This window comes from Durio zibethinus, chromosome 14 (genome assembly GCF_047325235.1).
Source record: "Durio zibethinus cultivar Kanyao isolate XHJ-2024 chromosome 14, ASM4732523v1, whole genome shotgun sequence".
In the NCBI taxonomy this organism is placed as follows: domain Eukaryota; kingdom Viridiplantae; phylum Streptophyta; class Magnoliopsida; order Malvales; family Malvaceae; genus Durio; species Durio zibethinus.
This window is the reverse complement of record NC_143175.1, coordinates 20,760,294-20,785,759: the sequence shown is the minus strand read 5'-3', so window position 1 is coordinate 20,785,759 and position 25,466 is coordinate 20,760,294. Positions and strand designations below refer to the sequence as shown.

The following is a 25,466-nucleotide window of genomic DNA, read 5'->3' as shown; positions in this document are numbered from 1 at the left end:
ATTAAAAAAATATACAAATGAAAGAATATTTTTCGGTTATATAATTTCATAAAGCCATCACTTTCATTTTCACAGTCAAAAGTAATTTTTTCCTGTTTTATAATTTCATTTGGGTTCAATTTGTCACTGAGCTTTTATTTTTGAATAAAATTAATAGTGAAAGAATATTTCATTATATACATTATGTTTATGCAGTTTGAACAAGTTTATTTTTTAAAAGTAAAAATGAAAAAAAAAAAAAAACGTAACATTTAATGGGTGTTTGAAGCCACATGTTTTATACGAAACGGAACGTAATAATTTCCGCTTTTATGAAACAAATTTAGTATTTAAATTTGATTCTTGAATAATTTTGTAGAAGTTGTCAAAGAAAAATTCAAAGTAGCAGTTTATTCAATAGAACTAATTTAACAAAGAAGTTGCATAACTCAAGCCTCGTATATAAAAAGAAAGAAGCAATCCAAATAGAAATGTCATTCAATTCAAACCCAAACAAAAACAAATCAAATCATAGGCAAACGCAAAGTCAACATTGAAATCAAATCTTACAGACCAATCCCAATCCCAATCAAGCAACACTTACAACAACAAACATTTAATTAATTAGATCAATTTGCCTTATTTTTTCCAACATCATCTTCATCATCATCAACTCAAACCTTCCATCCAATTCATCACCCAATATATATGGTGCCCCAAATGCCAGCAGAAGAACCACTCACGTGCCTGCATGCCTTCATTCCTCTTACAACTCTTCTCAACTGCAATCATCAAGACAAAATTAAAGTTAATTGATACTAATAAATACTAAAGAGAATAATATCATATAATTAATAATGGCAATATTAACTGATCAACAACCTAAAACAGCTTTTTACATCGACCCTCCTACTTACCATTTACCATTTCCTATCCCATCGACATTTGTGGTGGACAATAATGTTGCATTTAGGACACTTGAGAGCTTCATCTTGGCAAAGCTTACCACAAGCAGCGCATTCAGGGTAGCCATCAACCTTATGGACAAATATGACATCGTCACTGTGTTCGTGAAAAACACCACTCCTCTGAGTGCTAAGAACAACACTCCTCCAAGTGATACCGTCCTTGAGAAATGGATATTCTCCAAGAACACATTTAGGATGAACAGAATTATCACAAGTTGAACAGTAATAATACCAATGGTTTGGGTTCCGTTTTTCTTCACAAACATCACAGTAATGTTGTTCTGCATCAGCATTCTCACCATGATAAGTAAGTTTAAGTAAGTGACTATCACACTTGTGCTGAATTGCTTGCGGTAATGTCATGCATGCAAAATCCAAAGAAAAACTGCACTCCTTACATCTGAATGCACCATACCCACCACCGACACCACAAGCACTGCATTGCCTCTTGCGTTGATAATCAAAAAAGAGCAAATGTTCGTGTCCTTCACGTCTGATGATATCAGGAACTGTAGCACACCTTAGGCAAAAGTATAAGCGTCCACTAATGTAAAACAAACCGCTACAGTAGCGATAGCACAACTTACACCGCAAAAAATCCCTGGCTTCGAGGGTGAAGGGGAATCGACGATACCAATGATGCTTAATTTTGGGTAATTCTGCACAAGTTTTGTGAAGGAAGAAATTGCACACTGAACAATAATAAAACGGAGTTGAGATGGATAGCATGCACCCATCACAATGTCTATCACTATCCTCTTTGATCTTGTCTTCAAACACTAGATTGTGTTCATGCTTGAAATGTTTAAAGATCTTTACAGCTTCTCCATGCTCGTTCACCTCAACAACACAGCTGATGGAAGAAACCACGGGCTCCTCGTCTTGATTCTCTTGATCAATAATGTAGTACAAGCGATCATCCTCTGTCGCACATTTCACATGGACAATATAATTGCAATCTTCCCTCCAACAATGGTAACTTCCATACTCTGTTTTCACTTCTTCAAAACAAATTTTGCATTCATGTTCTTCAAGTTCCCTTTTTTTAAAGAAATACTTGTGGACCACAACATGATCATGTCGTGAAACTTTGATTTTGAGCGGCAATGAAGTGCAATTCTTATGGACGTGTAGGTGGCATGTAAGACATACATAAGAAACAAACTTTCCATTGGTGCCACATGCATCACAAATGAATAAATCACTTCTATATAACAGGGTGAATGGGTGCTCATGATACCTATTTGCCTCAATAATAGGTCTTGGCCAAATGCATTTAAGGTGAATATCAAACTTGCAAGCAAAACAACGATAAAAGAAATTATGATGATCTTCCTTTTGGCATACCTCGCAAAAACAATTGCTTTCACCAAACTGAAGAACGAGAGTGTGCAAACGGTGGCAAGGGTGATCAATTTCAGTGAACTGACTAAAACATTTTTTATGAAGGTAAAGTTTGCACTCAACAGAAACATATATGGAATCTATTAATGATTGGTGGCAGCAAGAGCAATCAACTTTTATAAGTTGATCCTTATGATTTTCGAGGAAGATGAATGGAAGTTGGTGGCCATCATCTTTGACCCCATAGATACTTTCACCAACCTTAAGTGAAAGTAAAGCACATTTGATGTCAAGGGCAAAATAGCAATAATCACATTCATAAAAAAACATATTACGTTTTTCCTTGCATAATGCACAAGCATACCCTGAACGAGCCCTTGGACTTTCTAAAAGAGAAAAAGGTGCAGGCTGGTGGAATTCGAGGTGGAGGGGGTGTTTAGGTATTTTATAGGGAGCATGGGCACATTCCTTATGAAGGTGATAGTTGCAGCACTCTACACAACTAAAGCATGAACCAGATGATACCACTTCCCCACATCCCGAGCAGTAAGCTTTTTCTTTTTGATTGCTTTGCTCATCTTCAACCAACGCCAAGGGATGAATATGAAAAGGATGTTGAATCTTCTCTCGCGCTTTCTCCATCTCCAATATTTGTGAGTAACGATAGAATGTGATGAGGTAGCAGTGAATGTGAATTGGATGTTCAAACAAAGAACAAAAGAAAGAATGGAAGGAAGAAGATTTGAATTTGTTGATGATCACCAAAAATAAGACTTGTTTATACTTTTCTTTTTTCTGCTATAAACTTGTCTATTCTTTTCTTTTGCCCTTTTTGGAAAATTTGTTTATTCTTTTCTTGTATCTATTAAAAAAGTATAATTTGACACAAGGTAACGCCTTCTCATTTGTAGCAAAATTTATATAGAATAAAATAACAATAAACCACCCCTATATTTGTAATCATATATAATATTTAAAAAAGAAGTCATGCTCATGTCTAAATATAGTTTAAATTTAAAATTTACCAAATATATGGGTGAAATATCTCTATTAAATCAAGCAAGATGCAATATTTTTATTTAAGTCTGAAAATAAATTTAAAAATATAAATATCAACAAATTTTATCAATCGGATAGATTAGATACAAAACATATATATATGTATGTTTATACACATGGATAATAACTAATTAAATTAAACATTTTTTATTTTATTAAAAAAGTTTTTTCTAATAACTCATAAATTTCAAAATCATATAAAATTAGTAATTCTGCAAAAATAATTATTGGAGCTAGAATACAAATTTCGAAGTGTATGAGGTCACCTATTGAACATGACAAAAAGGAAGAAGGAAAGAATTTTACTTTATTCTCTTTTCTCTAAAGCATTTAAATCCAAAACAAGCAATGGATTGGCAAAAAAAGTAAATAATATTAAACCATAGGAATGTGAATACTTCACTTCGTGAGGTCGTAACCTACTTATATTGTATCTAAAATTGTCGGTGGAACAAATTAATTTAGAATTAAGATACATTGATACAGAAAATTTTTTAATTTTATAAATGAGATTAATAAATTATTATTAATTAATTTTTAATATTCTTTAAAAATATATATCATTCTATTAACTCTGTTTGTTAATAAAAAATTTTATGTATGAAATAATTTTTTAAACTAAATGAATAAGCCATAATCTAATGAATATACTTGTGTAATTAAAAAAAAAATCACCATGGATATATAAATAATACTGTTTTAATATTAAAAATATATTAAAATAAAAAGTGATTTTGTCAATGCAATAAAAATAATAATAAATGCAGGAAGTAGATTTTGCGAATCACCACTGCATATTAAAACCTACTTATCATTGGAATACATTCCCAGACATTACATAATTGCTAAGCTGTCTATATATCTTTCTTTTTGGGTTTCTTCTCAAAGAAACCTAAGTGCTTTTCTTATGGGGTTTCTTGTTGGCTGAGGGTAACGAGACTACAATACTTACCAAGGTTTTTTTTTTTTTTTTTTTTTTTGGGAAAAATCTTAATATTTTTGTTAATAAAATTGTCATAATTTGAATTCTGATCATAAAAATAAAAATTAAATATTCTATTAGCAAATTACATAATTGTTGTTAAAAATTAAATCAAATCCACACATAATATAATTTAAACTTAAAATCTTAAAATTTGAAAATTTTCTCATTTTCACTAAAACAAAACCTCATTAACTAATGTCTTTAGCAGTTAATTTTCCCTTCAAAATATATTTTCTCTTTTTTATTTTATTTTATTTTTTATGATTCTTGAGCATTGAGGACGTAGTCAGGTTTTCATGTATAATACTGTACTGTTGGAATTAATTAACAATAAGAAGTATGAGTCGGTTAGCTTATATATCCTATTTCAGATGTTATGTTTAAGAAGGCAAATAATTCTATACCATGGATTGCAAAATCTACCACTTGTACCCATCTCTCAAGCTTTGTTTTGTACAATTAATTATTTAATTATAATAAATAATTATATAAAAGTTCATTATTTATAAATATGAGTTTTATATAAAATTTTAAATTATTAATTAATTGCAATTCAAGTGATATATTACCGACCTTGTACATATCCTTTTCTCACATCAATGTTATTGGAGCTAGAATATAATTTCTAATTGGATTCGATCAAGGCAAAAGGAAGAAGGAAGGAATTTTACTTTATTCTCTTTTCTCTTTGCATCCAAAACAAGCAATGGATTGACAAGAAAAAGTTAGTATTATTAAACTAGAGAAATGTGAATATTTCATTGCGTGAGGGTCTTAACTTACTTACATTGTCGGTGAAACAAGTGAATTTAGAATTAGGATATATTGATACAAAATTTTTTTAATTTTATCAATGGTATTAATAAATTATTCTATATCTAATTATTTTTAATTAATTTTTTAATATATTTTAAAATTATATATCACTTTATTAATTTCATTTGTTAAGTTTAAAGATTTTATGTATGAGATAGTTTTTTTTAAGATTAAATAGATATACAATAACCTTACTAATATACTTGCTTGACTAAAAAAATTTCTCCGTGAATATGTAAAATTATGTACTATTTTAAAATTAAAAATATATTAAAATAAAAGTGATTTTGTCAATACGAAAAAAAAAAAAAAACAAACTAAGTGAAGGAAGTTGATTTTGTGAATCACTGCTGCATGTGATAACCTACTTATCATTAGGATACTTTAACCAGACATTACTCTACTTCATTGCTAAGCTGGCTATGTTTTGGCTTTCTTCTTAAAAGACTAAAATGCTTTTCTTTTTGGGTGAGGAAGAATATCATGAAAGAAATCCTAGATTCATGATAACCAGCTGATCTTTCGACCACTAGCAGCTTTAAGCTGCAATACAAGTTGCTCCTCCTGTCGTCTACCTCTGCATATTCAACGCTTATGTATAAATAAATACAATTAAATACATATTTCGTTTTTAAACTTTAAAATTTTTATTACATTGATACTTAAAATTTTTTTTTATCACTTTGATACTTAAACTTATAAATCGTTATTATATTGGTATTTCGAACAAATATCGTTAGTTAATTTTGCTGATGTGGTGTCAAAATCTAATAAGATATTAATATTTATTGAAAAGTTTAATCAATATCATATTATCATTGTCACTTTAGCATAAAAACAAAATTTTTAAAAAAATTCAAAAAATTAAAATTTTTTTTTAAATTATAAAAATTTTCTAAAAATTTTAAAACTTCAAAAACTTTTAAAAACTTAAAAAATTCCAAACAATTCTAAAAAATTTCAAAAAATTTAGAAAAAAATTCTAAAATATTTTAATATTTATAAGAAAATTTTTAATTTTCAAAAAATTGGAAAAATTTTAAAAAATTCTAATTTTTTTTAAAAAATAAAAAATAAAATTTAAATTTTTGTTTGAAATCTAAAAATTTTGAAAACTTCAAAAGAAATTTAAAAAATTTCAACAAATGCAAAACTATTCTAAAATTTTTTTTTTAAATTATGAAAAAAATTGCAAAAATTTTTTAATTTTTTTAAATTTAGAAAAAAATTTAAATTTCTAAAAATTATAAAAAAACTAATTTTTTTAATTCTAAAATTTTCTAAAAAAGTTTTAAATATTTAAATTTTTTACAATTTCTCAAAAATTTAAAAAAATCTAAAAAATTCAAAACATTTTAGAAAAATTATAAAATATTCTGAAAAATTATAAAAATTTTCTAAATTTATAAAAAAATAAAAATATGAAATATTTGTATAAATTATAATTTCAAATTATAAGAAATTTAATATTTGAAAAGTTTTAAAAACTAAAAAAAAATTTAAAAAATAAAAAATTCAAACAATTTAAATTTTATAAAAATAAATTTCTATAAATTCATAAAAAAATTATAAAATTGTTTTGAAAATATTCAAGTTTCTTCTATTATTTTTGAATTTTTAAAATTAAAATTTTTTTGGTCATATTGATACTTAAACTTTCAAATCGTTATTATGTTAATATTTTGGACAAATGCCGTTAGTCAATTTTACTGACGTGACATTAATATCTAATAAAATGTTAATACTTGTTAAAAAGTCCAATAAAACGCCATGTCATCATTGTTACTCCAGTATAAAAAAATTTTCAAACAAAATTTAAAAACCTTTAAATTTTTTTAAAAAAATTATAAAAATTTTAAAAACTTCAAAAAATTCAAAACAATTCTAAAAAACTTCAAAAAATTTTAAAAAAATTTCTAAAGTGTTTTAATATTTATAAAAAAAAATTATTTTAAAAAAACTATGAAAATTCTAAAAATTTTAAAAAATTCTGAAAATTTTTTAAAAATTCAAAAATAAATTTAAAATATTAAAATATTTAAAGCAATTTTAAAAAAATTTTGTTTTAAATTATAAAAATTTCTAAAAATTTTGAAAACTTCAAAAAAATTTTAAAAACTTCAACAAATTCAAAACTACTCAAAAAAATATTTAAAAATTATGAAAAAATTGTTTTATTTTTTTAAATTTAGAAAAAATTTTAAAAATTTATAAAAATTACTTAATTTTTTTAATTCTAAATTTTTCTTAAATTTTTTTTAAATATTTGAATTTTTTAGTTTCTCCAAAAATTTTAAAAAATCTAAAAAATTCAAAACATTCTCAAAAAATTCTAAAAGCTTTTGAAAAATTATAAAAAATTTTCTAAATTTATAAAAAAAAAATTAGAATTATGAAATATTTTTATAAATTATAAATTATAAATTTAAATTATAAGAAATTTAAAATTTGAAAAGTTTTAAAACTAAAAAAAAATTTTAAAAATAAAAAAAAATTCAAACAATTTAAGTTTTATAAAAATAAATGTAGTTTACTTTATTATTTTTGAATTTTTTAAAATTTTTCAAAAAATTTTAAAAGATTTTAGAATTTTTAAAAATTTTTTATAATATTTTATGTTTTCTAAAACTTTTATTTTTTTTGAATTTTTTAAATATTTTATGAAATTATTTTCGAATTTTTAGAATTTTTGAAAAATTGTTAGAAAATTTAAAAATTGGACATAATTTTTTTAGATTATTTTGAATTCTTTTATATTTTTTAAAAATGTTTTGGAATTTTTAGAATTTTATTAGAATTTTTTATAATTTTTTCAAAAATTTTTAAAATTTTTGTTTATATGACAATGAGAATGTACTATTAATTAAACTTTTTAATACAAATCAATATTCATATTAATAGCGTTAATTCGAGATACCACTATCATAATAATTTGAAAGTTACGGGACAAAAATTTTGAAGTTTAAGAATACCGTTCACGCAATTCTCTCAACTCTGTCCCCTGTGCTGTTGCCTTGCACTGGCATCTATCTTTTTGTGCAGCCTCTTCAGCCCGTTGAATTCTCGTCAAGAACATTTATAACATTTATAAGTAAAGATATAATCGATTAAATTTGAATTTAAATTTAATTTTAGATTTGAGATTTGAAATTTAATTTAAATTTAATTAAATTTTATTTTTTTAACGTGAATTTGATTCGAGATAAAAATTAAATTACTTAAATTTATTTGATTAGATTTGATTAATATATAAAAATAAATTTAATTTTTTGCTAAAAACTCGATTATTTATGTTCGAACTCGAATTCGAATTCAATATATTTTATTAATTAAAATATAAAAATTCGATTAAATTCGTGAATTATTCGAATCAGGTACAAAAATATTTAAATTTGATCGATCGATAAATCAAATTATTTAAACTCAAATTTAATTTAATAATAATTGAATCGAACTCAAATTTCATTTAAATCGAATTTGAATAAATTATAAATATTAATATATCATTTATATCCTTAAATGAAAATTTACTTTGTTAACAGACTGAATAGAAAGAAAAAATATATGAAAACTGTTAGCATCCGTACACACAGAAGAATCTCATGTACACACAACTATTTAGTGAGCATAACATAAGCAATCCTGCTAGTTCAATACCTTATTTTGACAGTCATATAGATATGATGATTATTCGTCTTTTTTATTTTACCCAAGAACTACAATATGGAATTAGCATGGACATAGCTTTGGCGCATGAAGACATTATAAATCCAGATGTCGAAATTCAAACGAGAGAGAGAGAAAGAGAGAGGGCTTCTAGGCCGGTTTGAGGTTGCAAAACCATCATTGAGGCTGGAGGCCTAACATCTTTTCTTTCTTTTCTTATTAATTATTTGTTAATGGAATAAGAATATCCAGTTATAATCTTAAGCCAATCAGAATATTTGCTTCAAGGCCCAACATCAAGTTCTGATCTTTTATCCAGCCCTCTTATCAAATTCAAATAATATGGTGTAAAGCATCTGGAAATCTATGTTACAAAATTTTCAGGATTATAACCATTCCCAGAGACAATTCCCAGGAGCGAAAAACGTGGAATGATACTTTAGCCTTGCAAAGTTAATTGTTCTTATAGTGCCAGCAGCTCAATTAGTAGAATCATTTCCTTCTATATAAGTAATTTTAGATTCAAGTTCAATCGATAATATTTTATTAAAATTATTTTGAATGTATTATTTATAGTCATTAATTTTTAAGCTATTGGATACAAAAACTTTTATTTTGATTTGAGAGATTAAACGGATTATTTACTTAGATTTTCATAAAAAAAAAAATTTAATTCTTCCTACAGTGACTGTAGATGCATATTTAGTGCCCCCCCCCTCCCGCCGGCGCAAAAAATAAAAGAGGAATTAGATCAGAAAATATCTCGTAGCAGTTAACCATAGGATTAACAAAATAAGAGAGTCCAATGCGGGATAATCAGCGATTTGAATAAAATATTATTAAAAAATCTCAATGACCTTAATCAACATCTTTTCTTGAAAACATGCATATCTATTCGAAGCAATACTCCTAAGCTGGCTCAAATCACCAACAGATGGAACCCATATCTCTGTAAACCGATTACGAAGAGCAGGTCATAATTCCTTTTCACCATAGTCACCACCAGGATTCATTATTGCAAGAACTGAAAAGTTTTCCTAACTTTCTCTAGAACACTTCCTCCTTTCTTAGCCAAAGACTGCCAACAAAATATAACACCGGCTAAAAGGGAAGCAAGAGCAACTAAAGAACAAGATGCTTCTAGCAAACCAGCTGACAGAATAAAATTTAATCTGTTATTAAGAAATGCCCAGCTAAACTATCCTATGAAATGACAATACAGAGGAAAAAAAAAAGACTGAAATTCGACAGTATAACAGCATCAGGATATCATATAATCTAATGGTTTTTAACTAGCTAACTTGAAATACACTCCAAAGACCAAAATCCTCAAACAAGAATTACTTACCAGCTTCTTTCCTGGCTCCAAGACACTGTTCGACATGTCACGTACGCTATCATCAACCAAGGAAATATTATCAACAAGAAATAAGTCACCAACCTTCACAGATTGCACAGGAGGCCCATCTTGCCATGTAAAAAGAGTAGCAAAATGTGTATTAGATTCTAGAACATTTTAAAACGTTAAACAGAATATTATCGAAAATTCCAGGTCACTTCTGAGCTACTTGTGAACATTAAAATAAATGGAGTAAGCTACTTTAACAATATTCTTCCAGTTACTGCAAATAAAATGAAGATGGAGGTAATGACATGATAAAAGGTCTTCAACCAGTAGGAAAATATCAGGGATGCTGGAAAGAAACATGCCTAATGAGGTAAAGTAACATTTATGCTTCTAATTAGCAAGTGATTAAAGACGGAGATTAAATGCATTACAGAATAGTATTACATTTTAGAAATGCATTATTATCATTAATTAACCAGGATTTATTGGATCAACTTGAAAGGATTGATGGTGGATATTTGGAAAGAAAGAGAATCAGTAACCTCCGGCATAAATCAACAAATTTAAAAAACAAAACAAAACTACAAATAATAGTAACAGCAAGGAAGGTAATGTTCAGCCCTCCGGAGTTTACAGAAGCTGCATATAAAAACTGATGACAGTCATGTTGCCTATATGCCATTTTTAAATCAAATTGAGCACTTAGACTACACATTCAACAACTGCATGCAAATTCTGCAGAATTTAACAAACAACAAATCTCTCTCAAAATGTTCGATAGGATGAACACAAAAATACAAACCTGCACCCATCATGCATCAACGTGGAATGCACAACTACCACGATGTCCATAAATACTAAACCCGCCAGAACCTAAGAGCACAAAAACATCAAAAAAAAAAAAATCAAGCAGTATACAAACATCCAGATCTAGTAGACAACGCAACTGCTTGTATATGGACAGAAAGCAGCACATAAACAGGATTTTACTTGGACTCAGGCTCAACATCAAGAACACCAATAACTATCCGCAAAATCTCAGTAGGTGCCAAATTCAGCTGTTCAAGCAAAACCCACCGACCCTTTCTAAGTGCACTCACAAAGACACCTTCTAGAATGGAAAATGCCATTCCAGAAGAGGCAATCTGCCCGTGGGCAGTTTCAAATCTTGCAGAAAAGTCCTCCCAAGCTTTAACATTTTTTTCTACATCTAAAGGGTTTTTCCGCATTCTGGCAGATGCTGACCTCTCTGTCTTCCAATAATTTTTTGAATAAATTAACAGCAATCTTAAGATTACGAAGTAATCTCTCCCAATTCTAACTGCACAAAAGCTATTGCAAACCAGCAACATATTCATTATTACCCTCCATATAAGAACCAAACAGTAGTACAAGTAACTTAGCAACGTTAATAACAACAAAAGAAAACAAAATCCGTAAAGTCAGAATACCTTCATGGAAAATGCCTTCCAAAAAAGAAATTTAAACTCATTGTATAGGGAAATGCAAAGAGACCATGTATCCATAGGTTAAATTCTCCTAATAGAGCAGCATCATCACATTGCTGACTTAAGTTCTGGAACAATAAACATAATCATGTTAGTGTACTATTTGTAAGAGCCAACCAGTCACAGCCCCATGTGTCTGTGTGTGTGTGTGTGAGAGAGAGAGAGAGAGATACTCAACCATCATACAAAAACAGTAAGATTCTAACCCAGCCTCATGGCCAAATTCTGTATTGCAGTCTTCCTTGTGCCAGTTTCACCAACCAAGAGAACAGGCTCATTGTACTTAAACAGATCAAGCTATTCTCTCAAGTACATGCAAAGAACCATGAATCTTAACGAAAGGTCTCTTTTCATCATATAACTCTAAGAATCATAATATCAAAAAGAAGCTAAAGATAACCTAAGCTAAATTAATACAAAAGCTTGCTACTAGCTGTCGCTTCAGTTCGTTGAAACGAGACTCGTTCACTCCTAAGTTCTGAAAGCAAATCCTGCAATTAAGTTCTATATGAGAACGAACCTATGACAATTCAAAACACGCAATCAAACAGCTGGTTTTAATAAGATCCAACACTAGCAGTATTCTTTCAATTTTAACCAAAACCTTAATTGTTATTGAGGTTTTTTGTAACTAATATCAAAGTAGAAAGAACTTTCCAGAAAATAAGGTCACCAAGAAAGAACTTAGAAGAAGTAAACAAAAGGTACCTGCTTGTGTATGGACAGAAAGCAGCACATAAACAGGACTTTATTTGGACTCAGGCTCAGCATCATCAAGAACACCAATAACTCTCTGCAAAATCTCAAGAGGTGCCAAATTCACCTCATCAATCAAAATCCATAGACCATATCCAAGGGCAGTCACAAAGACACCTTCTAGAACGGAAAAAACCATTCCAGAAGAGGCAATATCTGCCCGTAGGCAGTTTCAAATCTTCTATAAAAGTCCTCCCAGGCTTTTTAACTTTGTTTTCTACATCTGAAGGTTGTTTCCGCTTTCTAGCAGAGGCTGACGTCTATTCTTTCAATAATTTTTCAAATAAATTAACAGCAATCTTAAGTAACCTCTCCCAATTCTTACTGCACAAAAGCTATTGCAAACGAGAAAATTATTCATCATTACCCTCCATCTAAGAAGCAAAGTGTAGTAAAAGTAACTTCACAACCTTAATGACAACAAAAGAATACAAAATACGAAAATTCAGAATACCTTCAAGAAAAATGCCTTCCAAAAATGAAATTTAAACTCATAGTAAATGCCATGGAAATGTTTTTTCGGTCCATCACCAACAAAGATAATTAAAAAACTAAAAGAAGGAAACAAAAAAGACAACAGTTCCATGGGTCAAAAAAATACTACAATCATAATCCACCTGCAGTGTCATGAGGAAAAAAAGAAGAGTGAGCATAAAAAGACGAACAAGGAAGAAGAGGAACTTAAAAAACACGCAGTCTATTTTCATAACTATTAGATAAAAAGAAAAAAAGCATGATAAGTAGTGAGCCAGCCTCGACTCATAGGAAGATCAACAAATAGTCAAGTTTTACAACTATTCAAGGAGATACTTCCCAGGAGCTTTTAACCAAAAGACATGGAAAGAGAAATTAGTCTTGCAAAGTTAATTCTTCTTATAGCGATTGCAGATGTATGTTTAGGAGCCAAAAATGAGGAACTAGATCAGAGAATATCTCGTAGCAATTTACCTAGAAGATATTCTGTCCATTTCTTGGAGAAATCCAGATAACACAGGAATAATTTACTAATTAATATGAAAGGAGACTCACGTGGAATGCATCTTGCATTGGCCAGCCACCGCGTAGCCTAGATATATCTTTCGTGACAATAACCCTTCCAGCAGCAGCCAATACTTCATTGAAAACAATTTTTACATTCGTGTTCTCATCTAAAAGTACTTAAGAATATACCATGATCACCAGAAAAAATGAATAGGACCACACAGTTGATTCTGCTGACTTTTAACACAGGAAAAAGCAAACATCAGTTAGGCTAGTAAATTTATCGAAAAAAAAAAAAGGATTGAGTCGCCTACAGCTGTAATTGCTTCTCATTGACATGGCTACAGCTGAGAGCAAAGATTGAGGGTCCTGCAGAGAGACTTGATCAACATTACTTTCAAAGACGTTCAATTTATCTCTTAATCATAAGAGCATACAATTAATGAGCTAATTAAAAGTGCATTTTCTTATTTTAAACAAAAAAAAAACCTTGAAACATCAGTTTCACTCAGCTCAGTCCCTCAGCTCAATAACAGCTAGGATGGCCCCTTCAGCTGACTGCTGGAATATGTCACAATTTGCTGGCATGCAACCATGCAGGGTGCCTACAAACACCAAGTAATTATCAAGAATAACTACTGCTGGTTAGTTTGAAAGCATTTAAATTTGAGAAAAGCAAACAGAAAGACAAATCCCACCTTCATCCTTTGTCAAATGAATACAGACAGAAGCAACAATTCTGTTAAAACCCTCTGAGGGATCAATTGAATCATCCTGAAAACATATCAAAATTAAAAATTAGCCTGGTATAAAGTGTCATAGGTTCACTGTCTGTATCATCAAGGGGGATGGTGGGGAAGATGTAACTCTAAATAGGGATGTAGATGCTCAGAAATAAACATACACTTCTCAAGATAGCTATAACGTCATCAAGGGAGGATAAAGCACCATAACATAACTCTATATCACCATCAACACTAGAACCTAGTGGCTCTAGAAGAGAAAGATGCTGAAGAGTTTATCAAAAATCGAGTCGAAGAAAAAAACAGACATTCATCGAAGCAAAAAAGCACTTATTCAAGACTAAGAATGCCAGACAAAAGAAAAAAGACCGAACCTAATCAATCGAAGAACAGAGACCACTGAGAGTGTCAAAGGAAGACTAGATGCATCCATCGAAATAAAGTCAATGAAAAAAAAATACAAATCAAACAAACCCGAAAAAAAATTATACCGAAAAAACAAAAACGTAGAGACAGAAGCTTCTCCTATCGTTAAAATCAAAAGCCAAATATGTTTCCATTAAAGAGAGTAAAGCGAGCACCAGTGACGAATAATAGCATCGAAAAAAAAAACTGAAAACGGAATTCTAAGCCTTTACAGCACTTTTTTTTTCTCCTTCTCTTTCTTGATCTGCTTCCTTGTGATGAATCTGGAAGTGAAGAACAGTAGCAAAAGGATCAAGAAGGAATATGACAGTAACTGGGAGCTGGAAGTTGAGCTATTGAAACGAGAAGCTAAGATGGAGGCTAAGTTGAAAAAGAGCTGGAATGGGCAGCTAGCAGGTTAGAAGCTGACTTGGAAGATGCTGATAAAAGGATTAAGGCAACGTAGAAGCTGACATAGCAGTTAGGCCATTTTGCAGAGAATTTCATAAAATTAGCTGTTGATAAACAATTGATTATGATTGGCTAGGGTTTTAGCAATTCTGTTAGCATCATTCTATTGTGAATTTTAGCACATGTTGACTTATATATATTGTAAACGAGAGCATCATGAATGAAATTACATGCTTCTATTTTCCCTGTTCTCTCTTATTTGTCTATTCTTTTTATTCACATTTCTCTGGTCTATTTCTGTTTCTTCTGTACTTATTTCCTTCTTCAGTCATAGTTATTCTATTTTTTTTCTTTGTGGAGCCTTTCAAAATAAAAACCCTGTTTATTTCTCAACTCGTCCTTCACTACATATTTTCCCTCATTTGATCTTTCTATTCTATCTTTGCTTTCATCTTTTTTGCTTTCTTCACAGTCTCATCCGCTTTTCTCTCTTTCCTTGTTTCCTTCTCTCCAGAATTCAAGATTTTTCCTGTTACCTCCTTTTTACGTTTCTTTTCTTCTTTTTTCCCCTCCTGTATACAATTCTCCATTGTTTTTTTCTCTTCCATAAAAACCAAAACAGCGTCATTTTGGTATTTAACTTTGGTTTTAAACTAAAAAAAATTGGGAACCCTAAGTGCTAGACCTTTGATATGAACAGTTAAATGAGGGCATCACTTAACATGATATAAATGCCTTGGAGTTGATACGTCGGTGATGGGAAAGGTTGACCGTTTTGACTGCTTATTTGACAGATTTCAACGAAGTGTTGGTTGAAAATACGATTATTATTTTTTACTAAGTGAACATAACCTGAAAATATGGGATTTTTTATTTTTTTTATTTTTGATTTGACTATTTTGGCCGAATTTTTTTTATAAATCTGAAAACTTGGGTAAAATGATCAAGCAATAATTGCATTAATATAAAATAAAAAACATTTGAATAAAAAAAGTGGAATATATCATTACAAGCCATTAAGTGGTGAAAAATTAGAGTCATTTCAATATGTATTTTTTATAATGAGTGAAGTTTTAGCCAGTACTTTACAGCCTTGGTCCGACGTGATTTATACAAAAACTTTTAACAACCGCCAAGCTAAAAATGCAAATTTGCTAGTGTTATATCAAAATTTACATCTATTTATATAAATTCTAAATACAAACCTTAAACATTTCAAAGGAAACAATTAATACAAATTATTAACATCCATTTGATGCTTAATTTCTTTTTTTTTTTTTAATAAATAAAAACGTTTCATTTCATCCCCTCACAAATCAGCAATTAAGTTAATCTCTTCTCCCTCGTGATTCCTTTTAAACAAGCAATACCTCATAAGAGGCGGTACAGGTTCAAGGCAATAGCTTCCAGGGCCAGTAAAAAAAATAGTGATTTAAGCAGAAAGCGGGGAATCCAAGCTGCGTGTTTTAATGTTTCCTGAATTATGAAATGAGTCATAATTTTAGTGACTCATTTCAGCCTCTATCTGTAAGTGATTGTGTGTTTGGATTTGGTATAGGTTCTTGCTGACGCGCACTTGTTTTTGTTTTCGTTTTCACTACTCTATAAAATGTTACCCTCCTCTGTCTCAGTTGCATTTTGAAGCTGTGAATGTCATCATCTCACTTGGTAGTTTGTACTCCGATTAATTAAAAACTAAAGCAACAATTATTTTCTCTATTTACACTAATTTAGCGAATGCATATCACTACTCTAAAGCCATTCAGGGAAGTGAATTTGTTGATTTGCTAGAGCATCATTGTGGGCCACAAAAGCTATTTGAATTGAAAGTATCCTCCTCCATCAGGTCAACTGAATAACTGTTATCAATGATCTAGGTGAAAACAGAAACTTTAGAATTTAGTCATTGTTAACGAAGAGTTGAATAAAAAGAAACTGTTGGATTGCACAGCGAGAAAGCAATTCAGCAGTTATCATCGAGCTTGAAGCATCTGATCACATTTGTTGGGAATAAAAGGTGTCAGACATTGAACTTCAAAAATTTATCGTACGTGAAATATTTCGCTGTATCAAATTAAGTTATTAGTGTTATAAAACGATGGCGACAATGTAGCAGCATTCAAAGTGCTTTTTCTTAAGGTTTCCTCTGTTCTAGACCTTTTCTATCAGGATCATTTATTTTGTGCCTGCTTTTAAAACTATTCGGAGCCATGTGCTGCAAAGAAGGCACTTGGGTGTTTTGGGAGTAAAACGTGTAGGTCAGACAAGAAACTTAAAACACTCCGTGACAATAAATGAAAAAAATCCTTGCCATATATACGTGCTCAAATTACTTCCAATGTAATGGACGTGAGATTTCTCTTCCGTCCACTCTATAAACTATCAAGTGGGATTTTCCAATTCATGCTGAGACTAGCCAATACTTCTTTAACATCCACGTCTGATTCACTGTAGTAAGGACCTTTGTTTTCATTAAAGAGAATCAGGTTTGGGAGTAGAGGAATATCACAAGAAAGTCATCATTACAGTAGCAACACAGAAAGCACCTAAGTGCTTATTGTAGCTTCCATGTTTAAGGGAAGTATACATTTTACAATCCATATGATATGGTAGTAAGTTTAACAAGCTATAAGAAAATCAATCCAGTTAAGTAAACTGGGTAATCGTATTAAGCTGCTGCAACAGCTTCTGCTGGCTTTGCCTCAGGTTCGGCTGGAGCTTCAGCTTCCCAGAAGGTAGTCTTCTTTCCGGTCTTTGACACAGTCTGCAGAACTGCATCAGGCTGGACGTTGCCCTTCACAGTCACTTTCTGCTCCTCCAAATTTACATCATATGATTCCACACCTAAAAGGTGTTTGTGACAAAATAGAAATTAGTTATCACATCAAACCAGAAAAAATAATAGCAACTGAATATGGATGATGGCATGTCTCGTGGTCAAAAGTGACACCATAGACTTGGAGTACAATTACCACTTAAATGTAAAAAGAAGCTAATCCTTCACCAATTTACTAACAAAGTTAACAGGGGGAAATATCTAGAATTATTATTCTACAGAAAAGGAAGATGATGAATGCAAAGTTTTAGATAATTTTGAGCACTGAAGGTAATCATGAGAAAAGAACAGAGATAAAAAGCATGGATTACAACAAACCTTCCATTTTTCCCAGAACTCTCTTAACGGCTCCAACACAGCCCTGGCAAGACATACCAACCTTGAGAACAACGGTCTGCAAGCAGCCAAAATGAATACACGGCTGATATCGTTATCAAAGAAAAACTTACAAAGCAGGGTTCAACAACCATGAACTACAACAAAGCTAGGAGAAAACAAAGGATTGGGATGTTTTCAAAATTTGAAATAGATTATAAAAACCATTCATAGAAACGTGGTTGTCTACGAAGACAGGCAGAATTTCTATCCTTTTCTTAAGTCATAAAACCCAGCTCAGTATGAAAGGCATCACTTACACATCAATATAAGGTCAACTCAATGAAAAACAGAAACAAAGCCTGAATTCAAGCAACAAAAGTAACAGATAGTCTAGATTACCACCATTTAGAGACTTCTGAACATGGAACAGCATACTAAAACCGAACATGTTAACTGTCCTACCTGCTTACCATGCCAAATAATCAACTAAAAATATAAAAAATCAATAGTATTTAAATCCAATAGCTGCTCTCCCTTTGAGACCAACATACCAAACAAAAGTTTCATACAACGATCAAAGTCAATGCATAACAACAAAAATGACCTCAAAATTTTAGTCTTTCCTCCAAATATGCAATCCAAAGATCAGATAAACAACGACCCAGATAAGAAAACAAGGATAAAACTGACCCATAAAATTCTCGAAACATACGTAAATGACTAAACAGAAATCTTTAATGATTCAGCCAAAGGAAAGGGAAAGAAAATATGAGGGGATGGAATGGGAAAAACGAAAATTTACCTGAGACATGGCTTTGGCTTTGAAAATTAAAACAGAGGAAGAGGAAGATGAAAAAGAAGATTTTCTTGGGCGTTGGGTATGAAGAAGCGAAGGTTGAAAGGGTCGAATTTTATAGAAGAATAAAGAATCATTGGTGGGCGGTGGTGGCCTGGACCATCTTCAATCTGTTTTATTTTGTTGTTTCTTCCATAATTATTTAACGGCGTTATTATTCCTATTATTTTCTAGCTTTCTCTTCCGGTTCAACTGAATTAATTGATCAAATTAATTTAATTCAATTAATTTATTGATTATTAAATTAATTTTAATTGATTGATAAAAATAATTTTAAAAAATTTTAATTTTTGGTTAATTCAAAAAATCAAAGTAATCAAATTAACTAAAATTTTAATCGAAATATAAAATAAAAAATACATGAAATTGATTATTTAATTTCATAAATTGTTAAAGTTTTTAACATAAAATTTTAATATTTGATTATTTTATTGAATAATTTTATTTAATTTGTTTAAAATATGAAAAATTAAGAGTTTAAAATATAATATAATTTAAATGTATTTATTATTTGATTAATTAAAAAATTAATCTAACCAATAAAATTAAATTTAGTAGGTTAATTTTTTAGATTGATAAATTCATTTGGTTAACAAAAATAAAATAATATAATTCAATTAATTCGATTTTGAATAATTCGGTTCAAAATTAATTAAATTAAATACTCTTATTTATATATATATATATGTATATTTGAAGTTCTAAAATTATACTATATCTTTTACTTTATATTTTTTTATTTCAATTTTCCTTTTTATATATTATAAAATTTTATTTAAATTGTATAACATCAATTTATAATTAAAATTAAAAAGAAAAACAGCTTGATTGTCTATACATTTAAATTATTCTTCTAATTGTTGGAATGTCAATTCAAAAATCTCTTGGATCTTTTTGGCTTTTTTTTTTTTTATAATTTTTTGTTTTATACCTTTTTTTATTAGACAAAAATATAAGGTAAGAAACATTTGTCCATTCAATCTCCTCAGTTAACCATAGCATCGAAGCTTTCTATTGATTTAGTGGACAAGATGCTATTACCACTGTTTGTGGATAAGAATAGGTTGCATGCATGGCCTTCTTTCGGTGAAAGCATAGATCAAATCTTGTTTTTATGTGTGTTAACTTTTTAAGTGAGATAGTGATAAAAAAAAGAAATAAATTAAATTTTTTTAAAAAAATTTCAAACAATAATTTCAAAATAATTGATGAATTTAAAATAATAAGAGCTTTTAATGAAAATATAATGCAAACAATAACAATTAATAAACTTAGAATAAAATATAAATAACAATAAATGTCAGGAGATAGGGATAAAAAAATCTAATACAATAATTTATAGAGGTCCAGTCATTCTCCTTAGGGCATCTACATGCTATCCTTTTGGTTATCCACACTAAGACTGTAATTCACTAATTTTGAATTAAAAATACCACACTAAGACTTAAAATAGAAATCTTACACTTTCTACTTTCTAGGCTAAGTAGCAATCCTTCAATCCTACAAATTTAAGAGGATACCTCACCTTTTGATTACAAAATCACTTAACAAAAAAATAAACTTAAAATACTTCTCAAAGGCTAAGTGTTTGTCTAATAAAGTATAAAAAAATTTGATAAATAAAACAATAACAATAATTTGGATACAATAAATACAAAGATGTAAACTTTTAAGCTCTAACAATTCTTGATTCTTTGAGAGAATAAAAGAATAGTTTGTTAACTCTTACTCTCTTGGTTCATCAATTTTCTTAATGTGTTGGAGTGCCCAATTTATAGATAAATTTAAGAAGTAACCGTTGAGGAAGGTTTGGAAGAAGAAATCCCGCTGAAAGCATGAAAAACTAGCAATTGGAGAGTTTTTGCCTAGACCTGATTGATTTCTTCCCTGAGAAGATTGATTAGTTCACGTTTTGCTAGCCATTTCACGCTTGAAAATACACGGCCCGATCTATCCCTTTATGTAGGGGATTGATCCTATCAAATGGATGATTGATCCCTTACATAGAGTGATTGATTCCTTTTTGTTATTTCAAAACAATATTTGCTTTTGGGTAAAAAATCAATCAATCGCTTCCCTGAAGGGATTGATCATATTAAAGCTGAATGGTTATCTCATATTTTACACTTTACTTACTAATTTAATAATATCTTGAATTGTACAAATCCAAATTAAAAACCGCTTGAAGATTTAGAAACTAGACTTAAAGGCCTTTCTATCCATATAAAATTTATTACCTATTTCATTGTGTACAAATTATAGTAAATTTTCAAAAATATCCCTTATGCAGTTTTTAGACAACTGTAAAGTGTCTAGTAAAAATTCAAAATTTTTTCTTAAAAAATTTAGATTTAGATTTTGTTTGATCCATTAGAAAGCAGACTCAAAGAGTTTTTCAATTATATAAAATTTAAATATTAAAGCTTTGTAAATTAATACAGAAAAATAAAACAAGTTTAATATCGAAAAACTTTGTTATTGTAAAATAATTTTTTTATGTTAATTTATTTCTCAAAACCAATATTATTAAAATTGTATTAAATCCAAAATGAATAAATTCACTTTAAAACAACAATTGGACTTTTATTTAAGCTCAAATAAATAATATTTAAAGATAGATTAGGTTTGAGAAATATAAAAACAAATAAAGGTTTGTTTACACTATGAAAAATATATTATTTATTTAATACAAAAATATAAAACTTAAGAACATGTACTAAATAAATCATTTTCAAAATCTCGATCAAGCTTATTTAGCTTAATATTTTGTCATTTCAAAATAATACTTTAAAATAAGAATCAATTCAAGGCTAACATGTAGCTATTGGTATAAAACAATTTTAGGTCTAATGATATTTTGTCCCACTTTTCATCTATATATAAATATACCAAGGTACTAAACAATAAAATTGTGAATATTTAATTCAAAACTTAGTTTAAATGGTTTTATTTGTCTTTTTTTAAAGATAAATTCTTACAAGGTTAAAAGTCAGTTTGTAAAGGAGTATTTCATTTATAATTTATTTTATTACAATCTTATAATTGTTCAATCAAAATAAAAAATTATGTAAGAATCTACTATTTATAAATATAAATTTTATATAAAATTTTGATAAACTTCATAGAATTCTAAATTTTAATTAAATAATTATAATAGAATAATTATATATGATATGCATTTGTTTTTATCATTTATAAATTTCTTTTTTTTTAATTTTTTAAATTCTTAGTATTCTTAAAAAAATTATAAACATTTATTTATTGTGGGTAATAGGAGACAAAGGTATTGTAAGATACTTTACAATATCTCTAATTGCATAGTAATTTTATTTTACATACATTATCAAAAAAATGATTTTTACTGATAAAATTTTTCATTGGTAAAAGTCAATATTCCATTGGAATTATTGACAAAATTATCGACTATCAAAGGAATGATTTTTGACATACAAAGGAATTATTTTGTCAATAATTCCATCAATAATAAGTAAGTCGGTAATGTTATTCCATCGATAAAAATCAAATTTCATTAGTAATTACTGATGAAATATTTTCATCGATAAAAATTTCGTCGCTAAAGTCAATTGGTAATCCATCGCTAAAAGTCGATAATTGATTGAAAATCGATCATTGATTCCATCGGTAGTGTAATTGGTCTATAATACTAAAATTTAATCGATAATAACAAAATTTCGTTGATAAAATCCATCGATATAATTTTAATTTCATCCATAATTTAATTAATTTCATCTATAATAATTTAAGAAACCTGTAAGCATGTGTACTTAATTAAAAAGCTAATTATTTCTATTATCATTAATAAAAATAAAAAAATCCATATATCAAATCTACATTATAACCATTAAATATATCCAAATTATAAATTTAACATTCTTAACATATCCAACATCTACAAAATATAATACTAAAACTCAATTCATAACATCCATAAAAAATCTATAGCATCCACGAAATATCTATAACATCCACATCCATAAAATATCCATAAAGATAAGAGCTCACTGTGTTGCTATATCTTTTAATTCAAAATCAGTGTTGCCGCCATCAGGTCTAGAAAATTGTATTGGCAGAAATTGTCTAGACTTCATCAATTGCATCATCTAATCCATGAAAAACTTAAGCTCAGTCATCAACTTATCAATTTGTTCTTGTATCTGAGGCTAAAAAGGTAATAATAACGGATCACAAATAGAGTGAGATGTTGTTACTACAACAATAGATTGACTTGAGTAAAAAAGGCCTTTAGATCTATCCATAGATCCAAAGCCATATACATGAGTGTATGTAGCTACAACCCCTCCAATAGCTTCAGTCTATGCTTGTGGATAGAAATCTAGATGATTGGAAGAATTTTCACCATATTTCTAAGATAATACAATAGTATAGTTTTCTACAAAATGTTTAAAGCAATTATCACATTACCATTCCAACATAATTCAATACAATTCGTCCTATAATGTTTAGGCTTTTGATTTATACTATCTACTTCATCAACAATTACAATACACAACAAAAATCACAAAGCAAAATATGAAATAGTTTTCACCTGTTACAAAGTTATTACATTTCAATAAGCACAATACACTATATAGTTCAATACTGAAATTCTAACAATGTTTTAGTCATTCAATTACTATGCTGTCTATTTCATCAAATCACAATACACCACTAGAATTACAAAACAAAATACAAAATAGTTTGCACTTTCACAGAGTCAATATTATTTCTATAAGCACAATAAACTATGTAGTTCAATACCATTCATCCTACAATATTTAGGTTTTCAATTACTACACTATCTATTTTTATCAATGTCACAATACACAACTAGAATCACAAAGTAAAATACATAATAGTTTTCATTTTTAACAAAATCATTACACGTATTATTTCTTTATATAATTTTCAGCATAAAAATTTAAAACAAATTATTGAAATGAGTATATGATTAGGATTTAGGACTTAATTGTCAAAATTTTAACTCAAATATTTAAAATATTATAACAATCATTGCATTCAACTGATTCAAAATTCTTAATTACTTAAACTTTTAAGTTTATTTAATTTATTATTTTTATGTTTATTTAATTTATTCATATTACATATTAATGTAAATCTTGTCAAAATACAATTATAATAAAAGAAATTTTTAATATTCTTATTTTTAACTATCATCTTACTATTTTTGTAATGTTATTAAAAAATAATACCAATTTTTTGGATATCAAATGTGATAAATGCATATTATTCATATATCTTTAAAAAAAATCAAAATCAACAAGCCAAGTAATGAAATTATATCTTGGTAGAGATGTTACAATCATAGGATCAAGGGCGGCACCGGGAGAAGGGTGGCATGTATCAACTAAAGGGCTGCATGAAAAAAAAAGTGCTAGCTCAATGACAAAGAAAAAAAATAATGGTGCAAGCTCAAAAATGGAGCCATAAGGAAATGAAATGGGCTTAAAGGTGGATGTACGGCCTGGAAAAGATGAAATGAGCGTTAAGGCCAGTGAGGATTATCAGTGAAAAGAGAGGAGAGAGAAGAGAGAGAGAAAAGATAGAGAAAATAAGAATTAGGGATTGAAATAGATACTTTTAACGAAAGATTGTTGACAGAATTTGTCGTTGATGCTTACATTTAATGGTGGATTACCAACAAAATACGTTGTTAAAAAAAATTCCTTCCAAAAATTTTTTTTAAACTTTTTTTTACTAAAATTTCTTTTAGCGATAGATTTTCTTTTTTAGTTAGTAATCCTGAGTTGAAACTTTTAATGATGGAGTATTGATGAAAAAAATTCACTACTAAAAATGGTGCCAAATGCTCATGTTTTCATATCAACTTTTAATGACAAATTATTGATGTAATATATATAAATCTGTAAATCTATTGCTAGACTTAACAAAAGGAGTCGTCACCAATATTTTTTTTTAACTAGGTGTGATTGGCCACCTAATGAATCTATCATTTTAATAAGTTTTTAAACTTGACTTAGGATCCCTAAAAGAATAGGTTTGAGTCTACTAACCAAAACATGATTCGAAAGTTTGGTTATATATAAAGAAGGTTATAGTACCCCCACATGCTCATCCAAAAGATGATATCATTTTATTTTAAATTTATCATAAAGTCTTGACTCTAATTGTTTTAATTTTTAAATTGAATATTGAAAATAATTCTTAAAACTCTCTATCAATCTAGTAGAATTCTTAAAAATATTTTTTCACTTCAAAAGTATTCAAGAATCTCATTTGATTTTTTGAAGATGCTCCGTTGTTGAAAAAAGATTTAATTATTTAATTATTTATTTTTTAAAATTTATCTAATTATTTCACAATTTTGGTCAAATTAGAAATATCTTTTTTAATTTTTAAAATTTTCACCATTTGGGCCTATTTAAAAAAAATTTTATTTATTTTTAAAATTTTCATCATTTGGGCCTATTTAGAAATTTTATATCTT

General features: G+C 28.6%; 3 protein-coding genes across 18 annotated transcripts; all 3 read right to left on the bottom strand.

Moving 5' to 3' along the window:
- Positions 1-445: 445 nt before the first annotated feature.
- On the bottom strand, positions 446-3,051 carry LOC111294869 (uncharacterized). The gene is made up of 2 exons (XM_089742908.1): positions 897-3,051; positions 446-761 (listed from the first exon to the last, which is right to left on the bottom strand). The coding sequence occupies exon 1, from the start codon at positions 2,931-2,933 to the stop codon at positions 900-902; it is 2,034 nt and encodes a 677-aa protein (XP_089599034.1). The 5' UTR covers positions 2,934-3,051; the 3' UTR covers positions 446-761; positions 897-899.
- A 6,572-nt stretch (positions 3,052-9,623) lies between these two features.
- On the bottom strand, positions 9,624-15,953 carry LOC149515117 (protein SHOOT GRAVITROPISM 6-like). Of its 16 annotated transcripts, XM_089743766.1 has the most exons (9): positions 14,797-15,942; positions 14,109-14,184; positions 13,459-14,015; positions 12,382-12,764; positions 11,617-11,741; positions 11,156-11,497; positions 10,968-11,038; positions 10,166-10,284; positions 9,624-9,969 (listed from the first exon to the last, which is right to left on the bottom strand). In XM_089743766.1, the coding sequence occupies exons 6-7, from the start codon at positions 11,392-11,394 to the stop codon at positions 11,023-11,025; spliced, it is 255 nt and encodes an 84-aa protein (XP_089599892.1). In that variant the 5' UTR covers positions 11,395-11,497; positions 11,617-11,741; positions 12,382-12,764; positions 13,459-14,015; positions 14,109-14,184; positions 14,797-15,942; the 3' UTR covers positions 9,624-9,969; positions 10,166-10,284; positions 10,968-11,022. The 16 variants fall into 16 exon arrangements, 9 of the variants coding, with proteins under 9 accessions (XP_089599892.1, XP_089599890.1, XP_089599891.1 ...); XR_016327674.1 differs by lacking the exon at positions 11,156-11,497 and having other exon boundaries at positions 11,617-12,164; positions 12,382-13,779; positions 13,900-14,015; positions 14,315-15,936; XR_016327681.1 differs by lacking the exon at positions 11,156-11,497 and having other exon boundaries at positions 11,617-12,164; positions 12,382-12,466; positions 14,315-15,934.
- A 1,460-nt stretch (positions 15,954-17,413) lies between these two features.
- On the bottom strand, positions 17,414-19,141 carry LOC149515116 (copper transport protein ATX1-like). Its single transcript, XM_089743759.1, has 3 exons — positions 18,926-19,141; positions 18,124-18,199; positions 17,414-17,813 (listed from the first exon to the last, which is right to left on the bottom strand). Exons 1-3 carry the CDS (start codon positions 18,932-18,934, stop codon positions 17,638-17,640), a joined length of 261 nt encoding a protein of 86 aa, XP_089599885.1. The 5' UTR covers positions 18,935-19,141; the 3' UTR covers positions 17,414-17,637.
- Positions 19,142-25,466: the final 6,325 nt, after the last annotated feature.

Coding starts and splice junctions, on each gene's coding strand:
- LOC111294869 (XM_089742908.1), bottom strand. CDS start 2,933: ATGGAGAAAGCGCGAGAGAAGATTCAACATCCTTTTCATATTCATCCC.
- LOC149515117 (XM_089743764.1), bottom strand. CDS start 11,394: ATGCGGAAAAACCCTTTAGATGTAGAAAAAAATGTTAAAGCTTGGGAG.
- LOC149515116 (XM_089743759.1), bottom strand. Junction 17,814..18,123: donor AGTTCTGGGAAAAATGGAAG/GTTTGTTGTAAT, acceptor AACACCTTTTAG/GTGTGGAATCATATGATGTA.